Genomic DNA, 19,059 nt, shown 5'->3' with positions numbered 1-19,059 from the left:
GGAATGAAGTAAGCTAGAGAGATAAGAACCTAGATTACATAAATTTTCACCTTCCTTACTTCTTTGATTAAGCTATAATGTGAAATTATATCAATCAGCCACACTGAAGAATATTATAAAAGTCAGCTATTTAAATCTTTGTGGATGTCTGGACAAGGATATTGATCATTCCGTCTCAGTGGGACCTGTGGCGGGGGCCTCAGAGACAGGAAAAAACTGCTTCAGCTGAGGAGCATGTATGTGTCCAGTCTTCCAGCTACTGTGCACTTTGAAATTAGTTTTAATACAACTTCCTTGTATTACAGATGATAGAAAAAAATCAAGAGAGGCTGAATGCCTTGTGCAACATAGATACAGGATGGACTGGAATCCAGCACTTTTTTTTTCTTAAATAATTGAGATTTTCTTGGCTATTTAAGATCAGTACACAGATATTTGGCTGCTGAGAAATTCAGAGCAAATTTGTAGTTTATTTCTTGTCACTCTACAGGTTCATATGGGATGCATTCTGGGTTCTAACTTGCTTTTATCTGATTTTTTTGTCACTTATTTTACAAATCAATGTAAAATGTATCACTGTATGGCATATGCAGCTATATATTACTGCATACATGTGTATCATGTACGCATGTGTGCCTGAAAGCCACTTCAGAATCTTTTGGATGGGGGAAGGTTATAATCAGATTAAACAAGTTAGATCAGATAACTGAAGAAGAGAAGAGAGGGAAAAGAGAAAAAAAAACCACGGTAGGCTGGACTTTGGGGACATGATCCTGGAGGACAGTGAATGCCGTGCTGAGTTTGAGGTTTATCTTGAAGACTAAAGGTAATGCTAAATATTTTTTAAAATTCTGAATAAAGCATGGAAGTAGTGCTGTTTCAGAAAACTTACTCTGAAACCAGGTACGAGACAGATGAAAGAAAGAAATTTGAGTGTCAGGTGACCATTTAGGGGCTATTTCAATAATCTAGGAATGAGGCAAGAGGGCTGTGAGTAGATCAACACTGTGTTTTAAAAGGAAGATCATATGTAACAGGTATTAGGAAAGAAAACATAGCTTTTCCTTTCACAATAAAACGAGTGACATCCAAGGAGGCATACTAGGTACTATCCACAAACTTATGGAAACAATCAACTCCATTTAGTCTGTTCTGTTTCTATTGCCTTGGATTTTGACCTGCACAAGCCAAATCATTCCAAAACCTTCTCTAGAAGGTAAGTTTTATTTCTTCCAGAAATTAAGTTGTTGCTGATTACAAAGGACAGCTAACTCCACAAATGCAAATTACCCCTGCTATTAAAAGGCCTCTTGCCTTCCTGAAACACGACACCAGGCAAGTCCAGTAACACGCAGATGTAGGCACATAATAAATACTACTTGATGCAGAAACCTGTTGAGATGAATTTTCTAGGTTCCAAGAAAAGCAGAAAAATAAGCTTGAAAACTTTAAATCTAGGAGCTGAAATAAATATAATTTTTGACTGAACTAATTTTGAATGTACGCTCTTTTGGGGATGCACTAAATTGAATTCACCTCTATATTTTTCAAATCAAATAAACAGTATAGAGAATTCAGAGGAATGTTTATATTGCTAAACAGGACAAAATTCTCAAATAGAAACTTGAAAATATAACTGATGAACTAATTGAAATCAAGTGTATATTCTCATCTAAATGTATATTCTACTCACTTCCACTAGGAAACATTTCATAGAAATAAGCTGTAATAGAGCCAGAAGGGGCCTTAAGATGATCAAGTCTTAATACCACTCCTCCCTTGTATAAATGTGAAAATGATGACGTAAAAAATCAGAGAGGAAGACTGCCTTGCTCAAGATAGATACACAAAGGACTGGAATCCAGCACAGAAAGCAAGCACTTTTTTTTTAATAATAGAGATCTTCTTGGCTGTTTTGAAGATCAGTACACAGATATTTCAGTTTGCACAGAATTCTTAAAATCTGAAAAATCATGTCATTGTGATTCTTTCCTAAACAGTTATTCTGGTGACTTTCCAGCTTAAAATTTGAAGGCAAATTTTTCTTAATAGGATATTAAAATACCAATATCTTCAAATATTGTTAAGTTGCTACATTGTAAATTTTACTAATTCACAACGTAATATCATATACACTATACATTAAAATTTTCAGCTTTCTTTCACAGCATATTACCAAAGTTACTACAGAAACTGCACTACCATGGCCAAAGATGCTAGCATGCAATTCTGACAGGGACAACCAAGACAAGGGATTTTCTTTAGGAAGTGATCCTACTGAAAACAACACAGGCATGGAAGTTCAAATGTTAAAGACACAGTAAATATACTGACTTCAAACTGCCATCTAATATGCTTTGTATTATAAGATATAAAAAGTAATCCCCATCTATGGTATGTTAAGTGGACATTCAAGACAATCAAAACCTCCTTATTCAATATCCCACTATTTTCTAGTTGTACCAAAAAAAATTAAAAAAAGATGTTTTTACCTCTTAAAAAAACCCTTGCAAGGGGAGGGAGGGACAAATTGGGAGAGTAGGACTGACATATATACATTATCACGTGTTAAATAGATAACTAGTGGGACGCTCAGAGAAGGCAATGGCACCCCACTCCAGTACTCTTGTCTGGAAAATCCCACTGATGGAGGAGCCTGGAAGGCTGCGGTCCGTGGGGTCGCTAACAGTCGGACATGACTGAACGACTTCACTTTGACTTTTCACTTTCATGCACTGGAGAAGGAAATGGCAACCCACTCCAGTGTTCTTGCCTGGAGAATCCCAGGGACGGGGAGCCTGGTGGGCTGACGTCTATGGGGTTGCACAGAGTCGGACATGACTGAAGCGACTTAGCAGCAGCAGCAGTGGGAAGCTGGTGTAGAGCACAGAGAGCTCTGCTTGGGCCTCTGTGATGACCTAGAGGGGTGTGACAGAGGGGTGGGATGGGGGAGGGGTGGGAGGGAGGCTCCAGAGTGGGGGATATATGTATACACATAGCTGATTCACCTTATTGTATAGCAGAAACTAATGCACTTATGCTCCAAAAAAAAAAATTTTTTTTTAAACCCTTCACACTTAAAAAGGGAAGGAAGTAGAATTCTCTTCTTAAAAATGTCTCCAGAGCTTCTAAAAGTCTTGTATTTACAAAATATTAGATAAAAATATTCCTCTGGGTCATGCCAGAAGGGAGACGGGACCACTGATATGACATAGCAGATGATATTAATCAGACAGCTTTTTTCTCTCCTGTTTCATCAGAGGCTAGACTTGCTTCATTTTTAGTTTCTCCATTTTCTACAGGTAAATCTTCTTCAGTTTCTTGCTTAGGCATTTTGGCCGGTTTTCCCTCTGCTCCCTTTTTCCCTTTTGTGTGCACTTTTTGGTCTGAAGAGTTTCCTTTCCTGCTGCCTCTGTGGCTTCATGTCCACGTTTTCAGGAACAGGCTTAGCTGACAACCTTGCCCATCTCTTGGGCTCCCCATTCGCCACCCCTTTGGTACAGCTGACCCTCCCCTTGGGTGTCATGATGGTGGTGGGGCAGCTGTGCGCCAGGTGCCTTTGGGCTTCTGTGCACCAACAGCCTTCCCAAAGCCAGATGCTGCCACGCCTCCTGCCCTCCAGTACTTTTTTGATGCTACAGTTTGGCCTACCTCTAACACAATATTTATAATGGTTAAAGTTATATGTCAACTTGACTGGGTCATAGGGTGCCCAGACATTTAGTCAGACATTACTCTGGGCATGCCCATGAAAGTGTTTTTGGATGAGATTAACACGTGGATAAATTGGCTTATTAATGCAGATTGTTCTCCCCGGTGTGGGTGGGCCACACTCAATCAGTTGAAGCCTTGAATAGCACAGAAAGGCTGACTCCACCACTAGTAAGAGCAAACTCCTTCTCCCTGACTACCTTCTAGGTAGTCAGGATTTCAATTTCTTCCTCCCTTTGGACTCAAACTGAAATACTGGCTTTCCTGCGTCACCAAGCTTACCAACTTTCAGACCATAACTTATGCCATCAGCAACCCTGGGTCCCCTGCCTGCCGACTGCAGGTCTTGGGACCTGTCAGTCCCCACAATCACATGAGCCAAATCCTGATAATCAATCAATCAACCTGTCTCTTTACATGTGTGCGTGCATGTGCACACACAAACACACATATACACCCTGCTCATTCTCTTTTTCTGGACAATCCTAATATTATCTCAAACTCTGAACTCCAAGGAGTAAAGAAAATGGTCTTAATGGATATGATAGACACTACAAATCAGCTACCAAAAAGCTATTCACAACTTCTTCTTCCTTATCTTTTTCTAGTATAAAGGCTGAAAAGCCAAGATTCTGTTTCCTCACCTCTTTTACAGCTGCAGGAGTATATGACACAGCTCTGACCCATAAGATACAGGTGGAAATCCCCAGGAGAGTTTCCCTTTTTTCTTTGCCTTTTATCGCCCCTTGTTTTTCCTGTATAGAGCTTGGATGCAATGACTGGGGCTTGAGGGCAGCAATCATCCTGGGGCCATGAAGACAAAAGCATATGCTAGGGCTGTCTAAGGAGGAAGACACAAGGATTCTGGGTCTGTGATGAGACCTACCAGTAGCTGCTCTCATGTTGGGCTGCTTCTCTAGAATTATTGAGAAAAACATATTACACTTACCAAAGCCAGTTTTCTTTGGGTTATCTGTTATTTGTAGCTAAACTCTTTCCTATTATTTCAGCCCATATTTCAACTATAACAATAAGCCAAAAGTGAACATGACCTGAGTTTTAATCAAATAATCACTCAAAAAAACAACTGAGGGTCTGCCATATAGATGGCATGTGGGCTTGCATGCAGTCATTAAGTCATGTCCGACTCCTTGAGATGCCATGGACTGTAGCCCACCAGGATCCTCAGTCCATAGCATTTTCAGGCAAGAATACTGGAGTGGGTTGCCACGCCCTTCTCCAAACTGGCAGGTAAGAGGCACTAAGTGCAATAGCCTTCCCATCTCCAACCAAGGATGCTGATGGGATGCTAGCTTGCTCCCAGCCATTCTAGGTTAAACTCTGAGGAGGAATTCCAGGGGATCTCTGATTTCTGGAATGCTTGTGAATGGCAAACTGGAAACACTATATTAGACTGAAGCTTGGGAAGCTATCAGTAATGAACCCAACTTTTCCCATTCCATTCATTTATTTCTATAATCTATGCTTTTTTTAAAACTAATACTGGTTTGTTTGTTTTTTTTTTTTTTGGTTTTACTATATGACGGGCATGGTTATGGCAAATTAAAGTATCAGACTGATCAAATTAATCAAAGAGTGTTTTCATTAATTCAAGATGGTGTTTCATTCAGAAGACACATCCTATTAGCAAAACTTACCATTAACTGTTTTTTTAATTGGAGGATAATTGTTTTATGATACTGTATTGGTTTCTTCTATACAACAACATGAATCAACCATAGGTATACATATGCCCCCTGCTTCTTGAACCTTTCTCTCTATAAGCTATTTTTAATGAAAAACCAATCATGATCATTGACTTCTGCATCTTTTAGAATGAGCTTATGCTCTCTTCTCATGGAGTGAAAGCAGCTACCTTTCTCCACTGAAGTGGGCACCAGAAGCCACAGGTAGTTGTCATACAGTGGAAGGAGCACTAGGTTTATCAAAAGATCGGTGTTTGAGACTTGGCGCTACCACTTTCCCTTCATCCTATCCCAGAGGCACAGCTCTGAACCTTTCCGAGTTCTGTTTCCTAATTTATGAGTCTTAAATTCAAATGAGATAATGATTACAAAAGAATTCCAACAAATATAAAACACTCGACAAAAGCAAGAGTCCATTAGACAACGTGACTGTGTGCGAACTAAGAGTAAATAGGTTCGGTGTAAGGAAAATATATGAGTAATATGAGAAAAGTTTATTTATTATCCTTATGGCATTCATTTTGACTCTTCATTTCTCAGAAAGTAAAAGTTGCTGGATAAGGAATCTCCATCTGATAAAGTATTGCAGCAGAAAGGGTTACAGGAGGAACTTTAAAGAAATAAAAACTAGATAAAACTTGGTGTATTTACTACTGAGCAATAACTGTTACCACTCATATCTTAATTAGCCTTCTTGCTATAGGCTCTAATAGCACTCTGGCCTCCGACATCTTTTCAATTACATGTTTTACACCCACATTCCTTCTAGACTCCATAGATTGTTACCTGAGATTAAACCGCTTGTTGCCTGGTGGTTGGTAAGAGTTCCAGGAAATAAAATATACACAGCACAATGAGTTATTTTATTTACCTTTGTTTCCTATTATGCACTGAGAGTCATTTACTTTTGGGTTAATGGGAAATAAAAGCAGAGTTCTCTGCAAAATCATAGGGATATTGTCTGGGTGGTGTTTCAAGCTGGTTGCATACCACATACCTTGTCCTGGGTTTGACATCGGAAACAGTCACAGTCAAAGCAGTACTGGTCCCTCAGCTGCTTCCTGCGCTCCTCGCTGGTCATCAGCATATCCAAGTAGCAGATGGTGAGCTGCGGAGGCCAAACAGAGGGAGGCGTCACATGGCTGCTGTGCCCACCTTCTTTAACAAACGGCTATTACTTCAAGTTGTTAAAGTAAAACGTGTTTTAGTTACATACCAGAAAGGGTGAGGAGATGCTTCTTACAGTCTCTCCACTCAAATGATCACATGTAAAATTTTTTAAGGCATTACCTTCCAGTCTTTGTTAGGTATATCATGCATTTAATATTTTAAAGAACTGGGCTCATCAACTCTATGTACTTTTGCACATTTTATTCACTAAACAGAAAATATCAAGAGCTGTTAAATGTTTGGTACTAGTAAGTTTTGGTGATACTTTCTGTAACCACTGGCAATCAGAGAAGCCATATTAATCCTGGCAATCAGATGGATAGCAGATTATGTAGCCAGATCGCTCTTAAATCCTACTCAATTCTATAGCTGTTTCATGGAACTTAGGCTCAACCAGATTTGGACTGTTGGAAATGAGGAGACAGTTCTTTCACTTGTGAGGATTTAAAAAGATGGAACACTTTCCAGATAGGGAGAATTTAATGTCAGGATGCGATCACTGATGAAGGTAACTAACTTGACTTCCTTGAACCCTTTTAAATATAATAACTATGCCCTGCCTTGAGTTTTAAGACAGATTTTTCACTCTCCTCTTTCACCCTCATCAACATTCAAAATGCTAAGATTATGGCATCTGGTTCCATCACTTTATGGCAGATAGAAGAGGGAAAAGTGCAACCAGTGACAGATTTTATTTCTTGGGCTTCAAAATCACTGAGGACAGTGACTGCAGCCTTGAAATTAAGAGACACTTGCTCCTTGAAAGGAAAGCTATGACAAACCCAGATAGTGCATTCAAAAACAAAGACATTACTTTCATACAGTGAAAGCTATGGTTTTTCCAGTAGTTATGTACAGATGTGAGTTGGACCATAAAGAAGGCTGAGTGCCAAGAACTGATGCTTTCGAATTGTGGTGCTGGAGAAGACTCTTGAGAGTCCCCTGAACAGCAAGGAGATCAAACCAGTCAATGTTAAAGGAAATCAACCCTGAATATTCATTGGAAGGACTGATGCTGAAGTTGAAGCTCCAACACTTTGGCCACCTGATGTAAAGAGTTGACTCACTGGAAAAGACCCTGATGCTGGGAAAGATGGAAGGCAAAAGGAGAAGAGGGCAGCAGAGGAGGAAATGGTTAGACAGCATCACCAACTCAATGGACGTGAATTTGAGCAAACTCCAGGAGACAGCGAAGGACAGGGAAGCCTGGCGTGCCATTGTGCATGGGGTTGCAAAGAGCTGGACACAACTTAGCAACTGAACAACAACATGCCTTGCACTGAATAGTGAAAGACCACAGGTGAGAGGGCACACCTGAGGGACTTTCCAGGTTTCTCTCTAGCCCTAGGTTTTCATTTCAAGATGCAGGTCTTTATGTAACATCAAGATGTTTAAACATTTCTTAGATCTCCTATCTACTGAAAGTATAATTCAAAACATACAAAATGGAACTCCAGATTTCCACAACCTTTCCCTCACAGCTGGAACATTCCTAGTCTCAGTTGATATTAATTCATCTTTTGTGTTATCCAAGTGGAGACCTTGAGGTCACCCCTGATTTCCCTTGCTTTCACTTTTCCCACTGAATCCACTAGGAAACTCTGTGGGCTCATCCATAGAAATACATCCAGAACCACTCATGTTCTACCTTTTCCTCCTATTCCATCCTTGTCTGAGCCATCATCTCTTGCCTGTAATATGCAAGTCTCACCAGGCATCCCTGCTTCTCCCCTGAGCTGCCTGCACTCCATCCTCTAAACCAGAGTGATTCACTTAAAGGTCAGTTGGATCAGATCTTTCCTCTCTTCTAAATGTTCCAACAGGTCCTCCTTTAGCTTAGAGCAAAAGCCAAGTCCTTACAATGGATTCTCATAACACGACTCAAAGTGTGGTTCTACAGCGTGGATTATAGGTCTATATTGAAGTGAGTACAGAAATGCAAAGGAAACATTTGGAAATTTTGACATCAGTCTGGTAAGAGAAATTTTATGTGGCTCTAATAAAAAATACTAGGCTCTTATTTTAAGTTCACTTTTCTTGTAATTCGTTTTCATTAAATCTTATAAAACTATCAGCTGACCATGGACTAAGGAAAAAAATAATAAAGAAACTGGTCCTTCATCACAGGTAGTGAGGGCAGCAGTGGCTTCATAAAGGTCTGTTCCCATCTCCTCTCCCCTCCTGGCTGTTTCAGGCAGTGCAGCCCCACCGGGATTTCACACACACACCTGCTTCAAGGCCTGCACATGGGAGCTTCCTCTGCCCTTCCCCCAGATCTACTATGGTGACCTCCCTCAGCTCCTTTGAGTTTCCATTAAAACTGACTTTCTCACTGAGGTCTAACCTTACTACCCTATTTATCTGGCTGCTCCAGGTCTTCAGTTGCAGCACGCAGGATCTTTAGTTGTGGCATGTGGGATAGAGTTCCCTGACCCAGGGCCCCCTTGCACTGGGAGCTCAGAGTCTCAGCCACTGGATCATGAAAGAAGTCCCCTTACAACCTTATTTAAAATAACAGCTTGACTCCTCCCTCACCCAAGGACTCCTAGTTTCCTCATCCTCTTCTAGTTTTCCTTTTTCTGTACCAGATCAGCTAGTGACACATTGCATAAATTATTTCTTTATTTGCTTTTATGTGTAGAAGTAATTAAGGGGGGTTGCCCTTTCACTTTTCACTTTCATGCATTGGAGAAGGAAATGGCAACCCACTCCAGTGCTCTTGCCTGGAGAATCCGAGGGAGAGGGGAGCCTGATGGGCTGCCGTCTATGGGGTCACACAAAGTCAGACACGACTGAAGTGACTTAGCAGCAGCAGCACCTGTGTGGTGGGGGAAGAAGCGGGTAGTAAAGAAGAAGGAGGCAGGATTATCCACTGAGGGAGATGACAAACACTCCCTAGAGTGGAACATGCCATGTGGCTTTCTGAGACTTAAAAGAAAGCATCTCCTGTCTACAAAGCCTGATCTTTCCTGTCTGACAGCATGGTAGGGCAGGGGAGGCCATACCCCGACAGAAAACATGGCTTCGGGAGGCCTCGTTAAAGCGGTCAGTGGGGAAGAACGTCAAGTTCACCCTGGCCATCACCAGGGTGACAGAAGCCACAGCCTCAGCTGGCTGGCCCTCTATAAACCCTTCCCATGTGAGGCGGCTATAACATGCTGCTCCACAAGCAGAAAACAAGAGTGCCTGTCCTTAAGGAATGTACACTGACATTACTGAATATCTACGATGTGCTGGGCACTCACCAGTGAAAACCAGCCTAGATCCATTTGGGAATTGCACCCACGTCTATTGATTCAGGCTGACACTCTTTTTACAGTAGCACGGCTCATGCCTCTGCTGGGGTGCTGGGTGGGGAAGAGGCTGGGGAGTAGAATTGCATCATGTGGGGTCTTCCATTGCAGCACACGGACCCTCTAGCTGTGTTGTGCTGGCGCCAGAGCGGGTAGCCTCAGTGGTTGCGGCACATGGGCTTAGTTGCCTGTGGCATGTAGGATCTTTCCAGATGAGGGACTGAACCCATGTCCTGTGCACTGGCAGGCAGGTTATCGGAAAAGTCCCTACGACTCTAGTTCTCCATCCAGCCCAGTGGCTCTTAGTCATCGGCCCCAAATATCAGGATTAACCAGTAATAGTTATTGGGTGATTCCAACGTGCCCAGGGTGAAACCAACAAAACCAGGCCCTGTCTCACCAGAGAAATATGCTTGACAAACCTGAGTTTATTACAAGGGCCAAAACTCATGAGTGATCATGCCAGCCAGAGAATGGGCAGCAGGAGGCCAGTTATTTCACTTAACCCCAATAGAGAGACGCCTACGGCCTCCCTCAGTATCCTGTAACTGCCTGGAACCATTACCTGGACTGTGTAATGATCTTCCAGCTGGCCACCCTGCTGGCTTTAGCCTATAGTACATCTTCTAAATTGCTTTAAGGGAGATCTTCCTAAAGTTCACATTTGATCACGTCATTTGTCTACTACACGAAGTTCTGATGCTTCCTCCTTGAATAGAGGATGAGGGTACACAAGGCTTCCCAAGCTGATTTTCTGTCTGCCTTTATAACCTCAAAATCCCCCCCACACCCTTTGGCAGTTTAGTTGCTCAGTCACGTCTGACTCCTGCAATCCCATGGACTGTAGCCCCCCCAGGCTCCTCTGTCCATGGGATTTCCTAGGCAAGAATACTGGAGTGGGTTGCCATTTCCTTCTCCAGGGGATCTTCCCAACCCAGGTTTAGAACCTGGGTCTTCTGCATTGCAGGAGGATTCTTTACCCTGCCCACTACCATCTTCCATAATTATGTATATCCAACCTAACTATGTTGAAACAGTGTACACCATGCAATGTGTATGGTGTTGACCTTCACCAGCCAGTGAATGCCCTTTCACCCATTCTCAGTCTATTCAGAACTCTCTCCTCCTTCAGGCATGGCTCAAACAGGACTCCTCCAATGAAGAATGCCCCATTCTTCTCCTTGGGCCTCTTTCACACCAGTGAAGTTTGCAAAATACACTATCAAAACTGAAGGTCTCAACAGTGAAAACATTTTTATCCATAATTTTTTTGGAAAAAAAATCCAAAATACTAACTAGTGATGACAGCTAAATCATTCTATCAACCAGAGCTAAAAACCTTTATCAAAGACTCACTGACTCACCAGTTTTAATGGAGAATCTGCTCACTCAGTATAGGGCTCATTTAGTGGGAAAAGATATCTGAAACTTTGCCATTGAGCAGTGGATGTCTTAATGGCAAAGAACAAGATCACATTAAAATATTAATGCTACTGACCGTAGCTTTGCCATTTTAGTGCAGCTCTTATAGAAAATGCAGTATATCATTCCCAACATTAGAGTAATATCCTGAAAGATATTTGCTGGATATTTAATTTGTTGCTTACTTGAAAATTTCAAGGCAAAATGAATCCCTTTTACATGAAGCCCATCTTCTCATTATGTATTTCTGAGTGGATAATAAGATCAAATTAAAATTAGACTCTGTTTTCATTTCTCAAATTACACTGTCACAATTATAAATTTTTCTAATACTGGCTCTGAATTGAAAATAGACTTTGAAAAATCCTTCCTCTCTTGGAGTAGGATTGACATATACACACCACCATGTATAAAACAGCTCGTGGGAAGCTGCTGTATAACACAGGAAGCTCAGCTCGGTGCTCTGCGATGACCTAGAGGGGGGATGGGGGCGGTTAAGAGCAAGGGTGTAGATACATACACACACACACACACACACACACACACACACACACACACACATATATACATATGGCTGATTCACGTTGTTGTACAGCAGAAACTAACACAAAACTGTAAAGCAATTGTGTGTGTGTGTGTGTGTGTGCTCAGTCATGTTCGACTCTTTGTGACCCCATGGACTGTAGCCCACCAGGCTCCTCTGTCCGTGGGATTTCACAGGCAAGCATACTGGAGTGGGTTGCTATTTCCTTGTCTGTAAAGCAATTATACTTCAATAAAAATTAATAAATAAAATCTTTTTAAAAGAAAAAGAAAAATCCTTCCTCTCTTTAAAATCAAACTTAAATGCTAATCATGTCTCTGGTCTTTGTCACAACCTTGTAGCCAGTTTTCAAATTCTGCTAATTCTCAGTTCAGTCAGTTCAGTCACTCAGCTGTGTCTGACTCTTTGCGACCTCATGGACTGTAGCACACCAAGCTTCCCTGTCCATCATCAACTTCTGGAGCTTGTTCAAACCCATGTCCATCAAGTCGGTGATGCCATCCGGCCATCTCATCCTCTGTCGTCCCCTTCTCCTCCTGCCTTCAATCTTCCCCAGTATCAGAGTCTTTTCCAATGAGTCAGTTCTTCCCATCAGGTAGCCAAAGCATTGGAGCTTCAGCTTCAGCATCAGTCCTTCCAATTCAGGGTCAATTTCCTTTAGGATTGACTGGTTTGATCTCCTTGCAGTCTAAGGGACTCTCCAGAGTCTTCTCCAGCACCAAAGTTCAAAGGCATCAATTCTTCAGCATTCAGCTTTCTTTAAGGTCCAACTCTTACATCCATACATGACTACTGGAAAAACCATAGCTTTGACTAGATGGACCTTTGTTGGCAAAGTAATGTCTCTGCTTTTGAATATGCTGTCTAGGTTGGTCACAGCTCTTCTTCCACAGAGCAAACGTCTTTTACTTTCATGGCTGCAGTCACCATCTGCAGTGATTTTGGAACCAAGGAAAAAGGCTGTCACTGTTTCCATTGTTTCCCCATCTAATTGCCACAAAGTGATGGGACCAGATGCCATGATCTTAGTTTTTTGAATGTTGAATTTTAAGCCAACTTTTTCACTTGCCTCTTTCACTTTCATCAAGAGGCTCCTCAGTTCCTCTTCACTTTCTGTCTTAAGGGTGGTATCATCTGCATATCTGGGGTTATTGATATTTCTCCTGGCAGTCTTGATTCCAGCTTGTGCTTCATCCAATCCAGCATTTTGAATGATATATTCTTCATATAAATTAAATAAGTAGGGTGACAATATACAGCCTTGACATACTCCTTTCCCAATTTGGAACCAGTCCATTGTTCCATGTCCGGTTCTAACTGTTGCTTCTTGACCTGCATACAGATTTCTCAGGAGGCAGGTCAGGTGGTCTGGTATTCCCATCTCTTGAAGAATTTTCCACAGTGTGTTGTGATCCACACAGTCAAACGCTTTGGTGTAGTCAATAAAGCAGAAGTAGATGTTTCTCTGGGACTCTCTTGCTTTTTCTATGATCCATTGGATACTAAAGGAGTCATATGCATGTGTGTGAGCATGCCTGCTCAGTCACTCAGTCATGTCCGACTCTTTGACACTATGGACTGTAGCCTACCGGGTACTCTGTCCATAGGATTCTCCAGACAAGAATACCAGAGTGGGTTGCCATTTTCTACTCTAGGGGATCTTCCCAACCCACAGATTAAACCCATGTCTCAAACCCACGGATCAAACCCTGCATTGGTAGGGGAATTCTTTACCACTGAGCCACCTGGGAAGACCTAAGGAGACACAGTAAGACACAACTGCCCGAGCTCATGCAGCTTGTCACCGAATGGAGAAGTCACTAAAAGAGCCAGAATAAATGCCAAAGAAATATTAATAACCACTCTAAGAGAGGTCTCAGAGAAAAGAATCTCATAATTTGAGAACTCAGGAAACATTTAATAGAAGAGATGATATTTGAGGGGTAAATAACATTAAGAAGGTAGAAATGCTGGGAAGACAGAGCCAGTGAACAGAGAAAGTGTATAATGGTAGGAAAACATTTATTTTCTGAACAAACTGGTATAAAAAGTACTTATGGGGACAATTCTCTCTGTTGAGAAGCCATTTTGATAAGGACTGTAGGGGGAAATATCTGAGTCTACAGGGCAGATGCTGAGCAGAAAACTACTTTGTGTGAGGCAAGAAGAAGGATTTGCTTGTTGCTTCAGAGATGGAAAGTAAAGGAAATGAAATAAGCACTAAAAGACGGTGTTTTTCAACTAAATGAAAACTAACCAAGGAGAATAATTGGCAGCCAAGCCTAGAAAACAAGATATGAAGAAATTTGTTGTTTCTGAGAAGTCCAATTGTTTCTCATAGTTTTCCTGTTTGCTTGTCAAGTTACCTATTTTTTTTTAAATTTAATAAAACAACAACAACATTATCAAAAGGCAGCCATCGCTCAGCTCCCAAACTAATGTTGTTGAAAATGGACAGCAGTCCCCTTCTTCCCTGGCTTGAAGTCACATATGGTCTAAGGAAAAAAAAATCTAAATTCCACATATTGTTGACAGATATCCCCATGTACCTACTACACCAATCCTAAACACTGGAAATTCAATTAAGTGGCTGATAAGAGACAGCTTATTCAGTCGCAACTCAGTTTGGAGGCAGTCTTATCAAAGCCAAATCCCTGTCTACATAAAATATGGTACCTCTGAGTTTAGGTTTTATTGGCTGAGTGCTGCATAAATGCAATAAAAGCTTATGATAGTCTGTTTTCCTTGCAGTAAATATCCACTTTAGCAAATTGGAAGGTAGAGGGAAACTGGGTTCTAAAAAGCATAAATATCTATAACCCAGAATTCAGAGTAGGCACTGTGCAAACTCTGTCAGGCTCGGGTTCAACAGTGCTGGAGTAGCCCATCCACAGCTGTCTTATGAGTCTTTGGACTTCTGAGAAGGGTCCTCATCAAAAGAGGCTGGCTGGGCAGCCTGCAGAACTGGAAAGGTCAAGGCCAGTTCAGTGCTGGAGGTCATACTTCCTGTCCTCTATTCCCTTCACATCTTTGATTGGACAGTTACTCTGAGAAGCTGATGCTGATAGGTTTGTAAAGGCCCAACGACAACCTGAAAGAATATAAACCTGTTTGCTTTCTTAACACAAAGGTAAAAATGAATCATCCTTGAAATGTAATTAACGGCCTTGGGAGTAAGTAAACCCTTGCGATCTGTCACAAGCTTGGGCTGACCTCTCTGACTACAGAAGGATGACCACTTGCAGAGACGCAAGAGGCCGATGCACTGTCATATGCACAAAACACACACACTATCACACACACATACACGTCTCTCCCACACACATGTGGTAGGAACTTTTCATCATCCAGGAAAATGATGATAAAAAAAAAATTTAGCCCACCTATATCTGGAAGTAATGATGGTTAAATTAGTCTCTGGGCAGAGGTATTCTTTTTTAGTTAATTTTTTGTTGGAGTATAGTGGCTTCCCTGGTGGTTCAAATAGTAAAGAATCTGCCTGCAATGTGGGAGACCTAGGTTCAATCCCTGGGTTGGAAGGATCCTCTGGAGGAGGGCATGGCAACCTACTCCAGTATTCTTGCCTGGAGAATCCCCACAGACAGAGGAGCCTGGTGGGCTACAGGCCATGGGGTTGCAAAGAGTCAGACATGACTGAGCAACTAAGCACAGCACGGCACATAGTTGCTTTACAATGTTGTGTTAGATTCTTCTGTACAGCAAAATGAATCAGTTGTAGGTATACGTATGTATAGCTGATTCCTTTTGGACTTTCTTCTCATTCAGGTCACCGCAGTGCATCAGTGGATGAATGGATAAAAGGAATTTGATATTTACATACAATGAATATCATTCAGCCATGTAAAGGAATGAAATGCGGTCATTTATAGAGACATGGATGGACCAAGAGAATGTCATACGGACTGAAGTAAGTCAGAAAGAGAAAAAAAAATATCGTATATTAACACATATATGTGGGTAGAGGTATTATATATATCTTTTCTTCAGCAGAAAGACAATGAAAAGCTGCCCTTCAGGCACAACTGGTTTTAATGGAAAAAGAGGCCAGCCAGTGGGAAACATGGGTTCCTTACCTCCTCTCCCGCCTCAACGTCTCGGACTGCACGCAGCAAGAGGTGGGGCCCATTGAACACAATCGAACAGTTGGGGTCACAGCTGTGATTGAGCAAAGACATACTGGAGGAGAGAAAAAAAAGGAGAATACTGTGGCTCAGTAGACAGAATCAAACATCTATATTTAACAACTATAAAGGCAAAAGACATTTTAATTTAGGGGCAGAGGGACAGGTAGGGTTGACAGTGTACCAGGGATTGAGTCCTCTGGGGGCACTAACCTACTTCCCATGAAGTGAAAGGCTCCCTGGGTGAAAGCTCATTAGGGAAGTTTGTTAATAAACTTTAGGGGATGGGGAGGTGGCTCACTAGGTACCAGCTACTAATGCGACCCAACATGAAGATGGGGAAAACAAACTGCCTTGCAAAGGAAAAATTTCTGAGGTAAAGGGATACTTTATTTACTTCTGAGGTAAGTAGGAAGCAGCCAAAATATCCCTGAGCTTCCCACTCAGGATCACATTTGTTGAACTCCTTTGGTGGAACTGCCAACCTCACTAGAACACATGCAACCGTGTCGCAGAATAATTAGAAGTACTTCCTCTTCAACAGAATGTTGAGATTATCTCACTACCAAAACCCTCATGCATTTCAGGCTGTGGCCAAGTCATTTCACTACCTTGGAGGAATACCTTTTACTTTTGGGAAAGGGAATGTATTTAAGCTGCCACCACATTTGATAATAATTAGAAATAACTCTAAGTGGGTATTCACTATGTAGAAAGCACCTTCTTAGCACATGATCATGTTGATCAAATTTCATCATCACAATAATCTTACGAGAGTCATTTATTGCTCCACAGCATAGACCTGTGGTTTATAACACATGAGAAATAAGAAGCTGACTTCTCAGATTCACAGTTAATTATAAGAAAAGACCCTCTTTGTATCTGGACACTAATAGTCTGAAAACAAAATGAAACTCAGTGCTCGTCAAAGGAGACTCTAGCAGCTCAGCGATACAGATCACCTGGGTGAGAGCTGGAGAGAGCTCCTTGGGAGACCAGAGCCTAAGAGGGTTCCACCTCGTGGAGCACTGGGGTTCAGAGGAGGCTGAGCCAAAAGACAAAATGGACCCAACTGGTGCATTACAGCATGTCTGGTATAATAACCATCTGATCAGCCCAGAAGGCTAGGAATAAGATCAGGGCAGGGTGGTTTACTAGCACCCACAACCCCTAACTTTTTTTAATGTTGGGGTGGTTTTTTTTCTTTTTGGTCATGCCCTATAGCATGTGGGATCCTAGTTCCCTGATCAGTGATCAAATCCATACCCTCTCTGCTGGAAGCACACAGACTTCACCACTGGACCACAGGGTAGCCCTCAACACAATTCCCAACAAGAATTTAGGTCTGAGGTCTGCCTCTCCATTAATAGCATAGAATATAATGTGGGGTTATAAAACTGTTTTCTTTAAACTTCACATTTTCCATTTTTCTTGTAATTTATCATTAAGTTTCAAGCTTAGCTCTCAAACCAGCTGCATGTAATAGCCTTTCTAACTACTTTTAAAAGGTTGGAGAGCTGGGTGGGAATTAAAGAGGCTTCTTCCAGTAAATGAAATAGCATCCACCCTACCTAGGATACAGGCCAACACCAACTTCCTGCATCTCTGCATTACAGATGGTGAAAGAGTTGCAGATCACCTGTAAAAACAAGAGGGGAACAGTCAGGATTACCTGTCACCTAAGAAACCTCATAGGCAAAAGAACACAAATTGTCGAAATAAAATGCAAGAGCCTTTTAGTAGCTGCTTTGGAAAGACTCAAGCCAAACATGGATACTCTTCCATTTGTAAAAGAACATGTCTGGGACATATTTTCCTGAAGTTTGAGAACTGATGACATATGGATAATCTTTAAAAACAATATTTTTCTGTCAATATCATGGTGACACAATAAAAAGGTCATGATATGATGCATAAAAATCTACATAGTATGTAGTGTATAAAGAAGGCTGAGTGCTGAAGAACTGATGCTTTTGAATCGTGGTGCTGGAGAAGACTCTTGAGAGGCCCTTGGACTGCAAGGAGATCAAGCCAGTCAATCCTAAAGGAAATCAACCCTGAATAGTCATTGGAAGGACTGATGCTGAAGCTCCAATACTTTGGCCACCAGATTTGAAGAGCTGACTCACTGAAAAAGACCCTGGTGCTGGGAAAGAATGAGGGCAGGAGGAGAACGGATGACAGAGGATGAGATGGTTGGATGGCGTCACCAATTCATTGGACATAAGTTTGAGGAAACTCTGGGAGATAGTGAAAGACAGGGAAGCCCGGTGTGCTGCAGGCCATGGGGTCACAAGGAGCTGGACACAACTTAGTGACTGAACAACAGTGCAGTGTGTGATCCTGTTCTTTAAATATACACACAGACACACATATGTATATTTTATATATATGTATATATATATAAAATTTGTATACATTAAAAAAAAGAACTTTGGGTGGTTAAATGCAGAAATATCAACAACATCAAATATCAACATCAAAAACAACCACCACCACCACCACCACCACCACAAAATCCTCAGGCTTAAACCAGCACAATCTAATCCTCTCCATCAAGTATTCAAAATTCAGAATGCAAATAATCTATTTACTGAGAACCAGAGTCTCACCATGTTAGATTTTTCACGCAAACAAACTGCCTACAGTTTCTGAATGCCACTGTGTACCTGGGGAATAACCGCAACTTGTCTTTTATTCCTACAAAGGGTGAAGTACATCCTGAGTAAGTCTGCGATCCAAGCTGATGACCAACCATATGAGCACAGGAAGTAATTCAATCAGGCTATGTACAGCACTGACTTGGCACATGGAACCCCACACTGAGTGTACAGCATGGTCCTATATCCTATGAGGCGATGGGGCAAAAGAAATAAAAGATACAATCACTGCACTTGGGGAACTTAAAACCTATGGAAGGGCATGTAGAACCACGGAAAGAGCAATGGACTTAGAAAATCTAGGGCCTGGCCATAAATCCGGCCTCAGGTAGGTATTAGGGATAGAACAAGAAAGAAAAAGAATTCCTGCCTTAATGGAGCTTAAGTACTAGCAGGGAAGAGATAAATATT

At 41.6% G+C, this 19,059-nt stretch overlaps 1 protein-coding gene across 1 annotated transcript in view; it reads right to left on the bottom strand.

Annotated features, from left to right (window-relative positions):
• The window catches only part of SMYD3 (SET and MYND domain containing 3), a 743,898-nt gene that overhangs the window by 147,350 nt on the left and 577,489 nt on the right, over window positions 1–19,059 (bottom strand). Inside the window, exons 6-8 of the mRNA XM_052653627.1 lie at window positions 17,560–17,627; window positions 15,941–16,043; window positions 6,415–6,525 (exon numbers count right to left, since the gene is read on the bottom strand). Coding sequence (XP_052509587.1) covers window positions 6,415–6,525; window positions 15,941–16,043; window positions 17,560–17,627 — 282 coding nt within the window. The remainder of the gene's footprint in view (window positions 1–6,414; window positions 6,526–15,940; window positions 16,044–17,559; window positions 17,628–19,059) is intronic.

The sequence above is a fragment of the Budorcas taxicolor genome, chromosome 16 (genome assembly GCF_023091745.1).
Source record: "Budorcas taxicolor isolate Tak-1 chromosome 16, Takin1.1, whole genome shotgun sequence".
Taxonomy (NCBI): Eukaryota; Metazoa; Chordata; class Mammalia; order Artiodactyla; family Bovidae; genus Budorcas; species Budorcas taxicolor.
The sequence above is the reverse complement of the archived record's forward strand: the minus strand, read 5'-3'. Positions and strand labels throughout refer to the sequence as shown.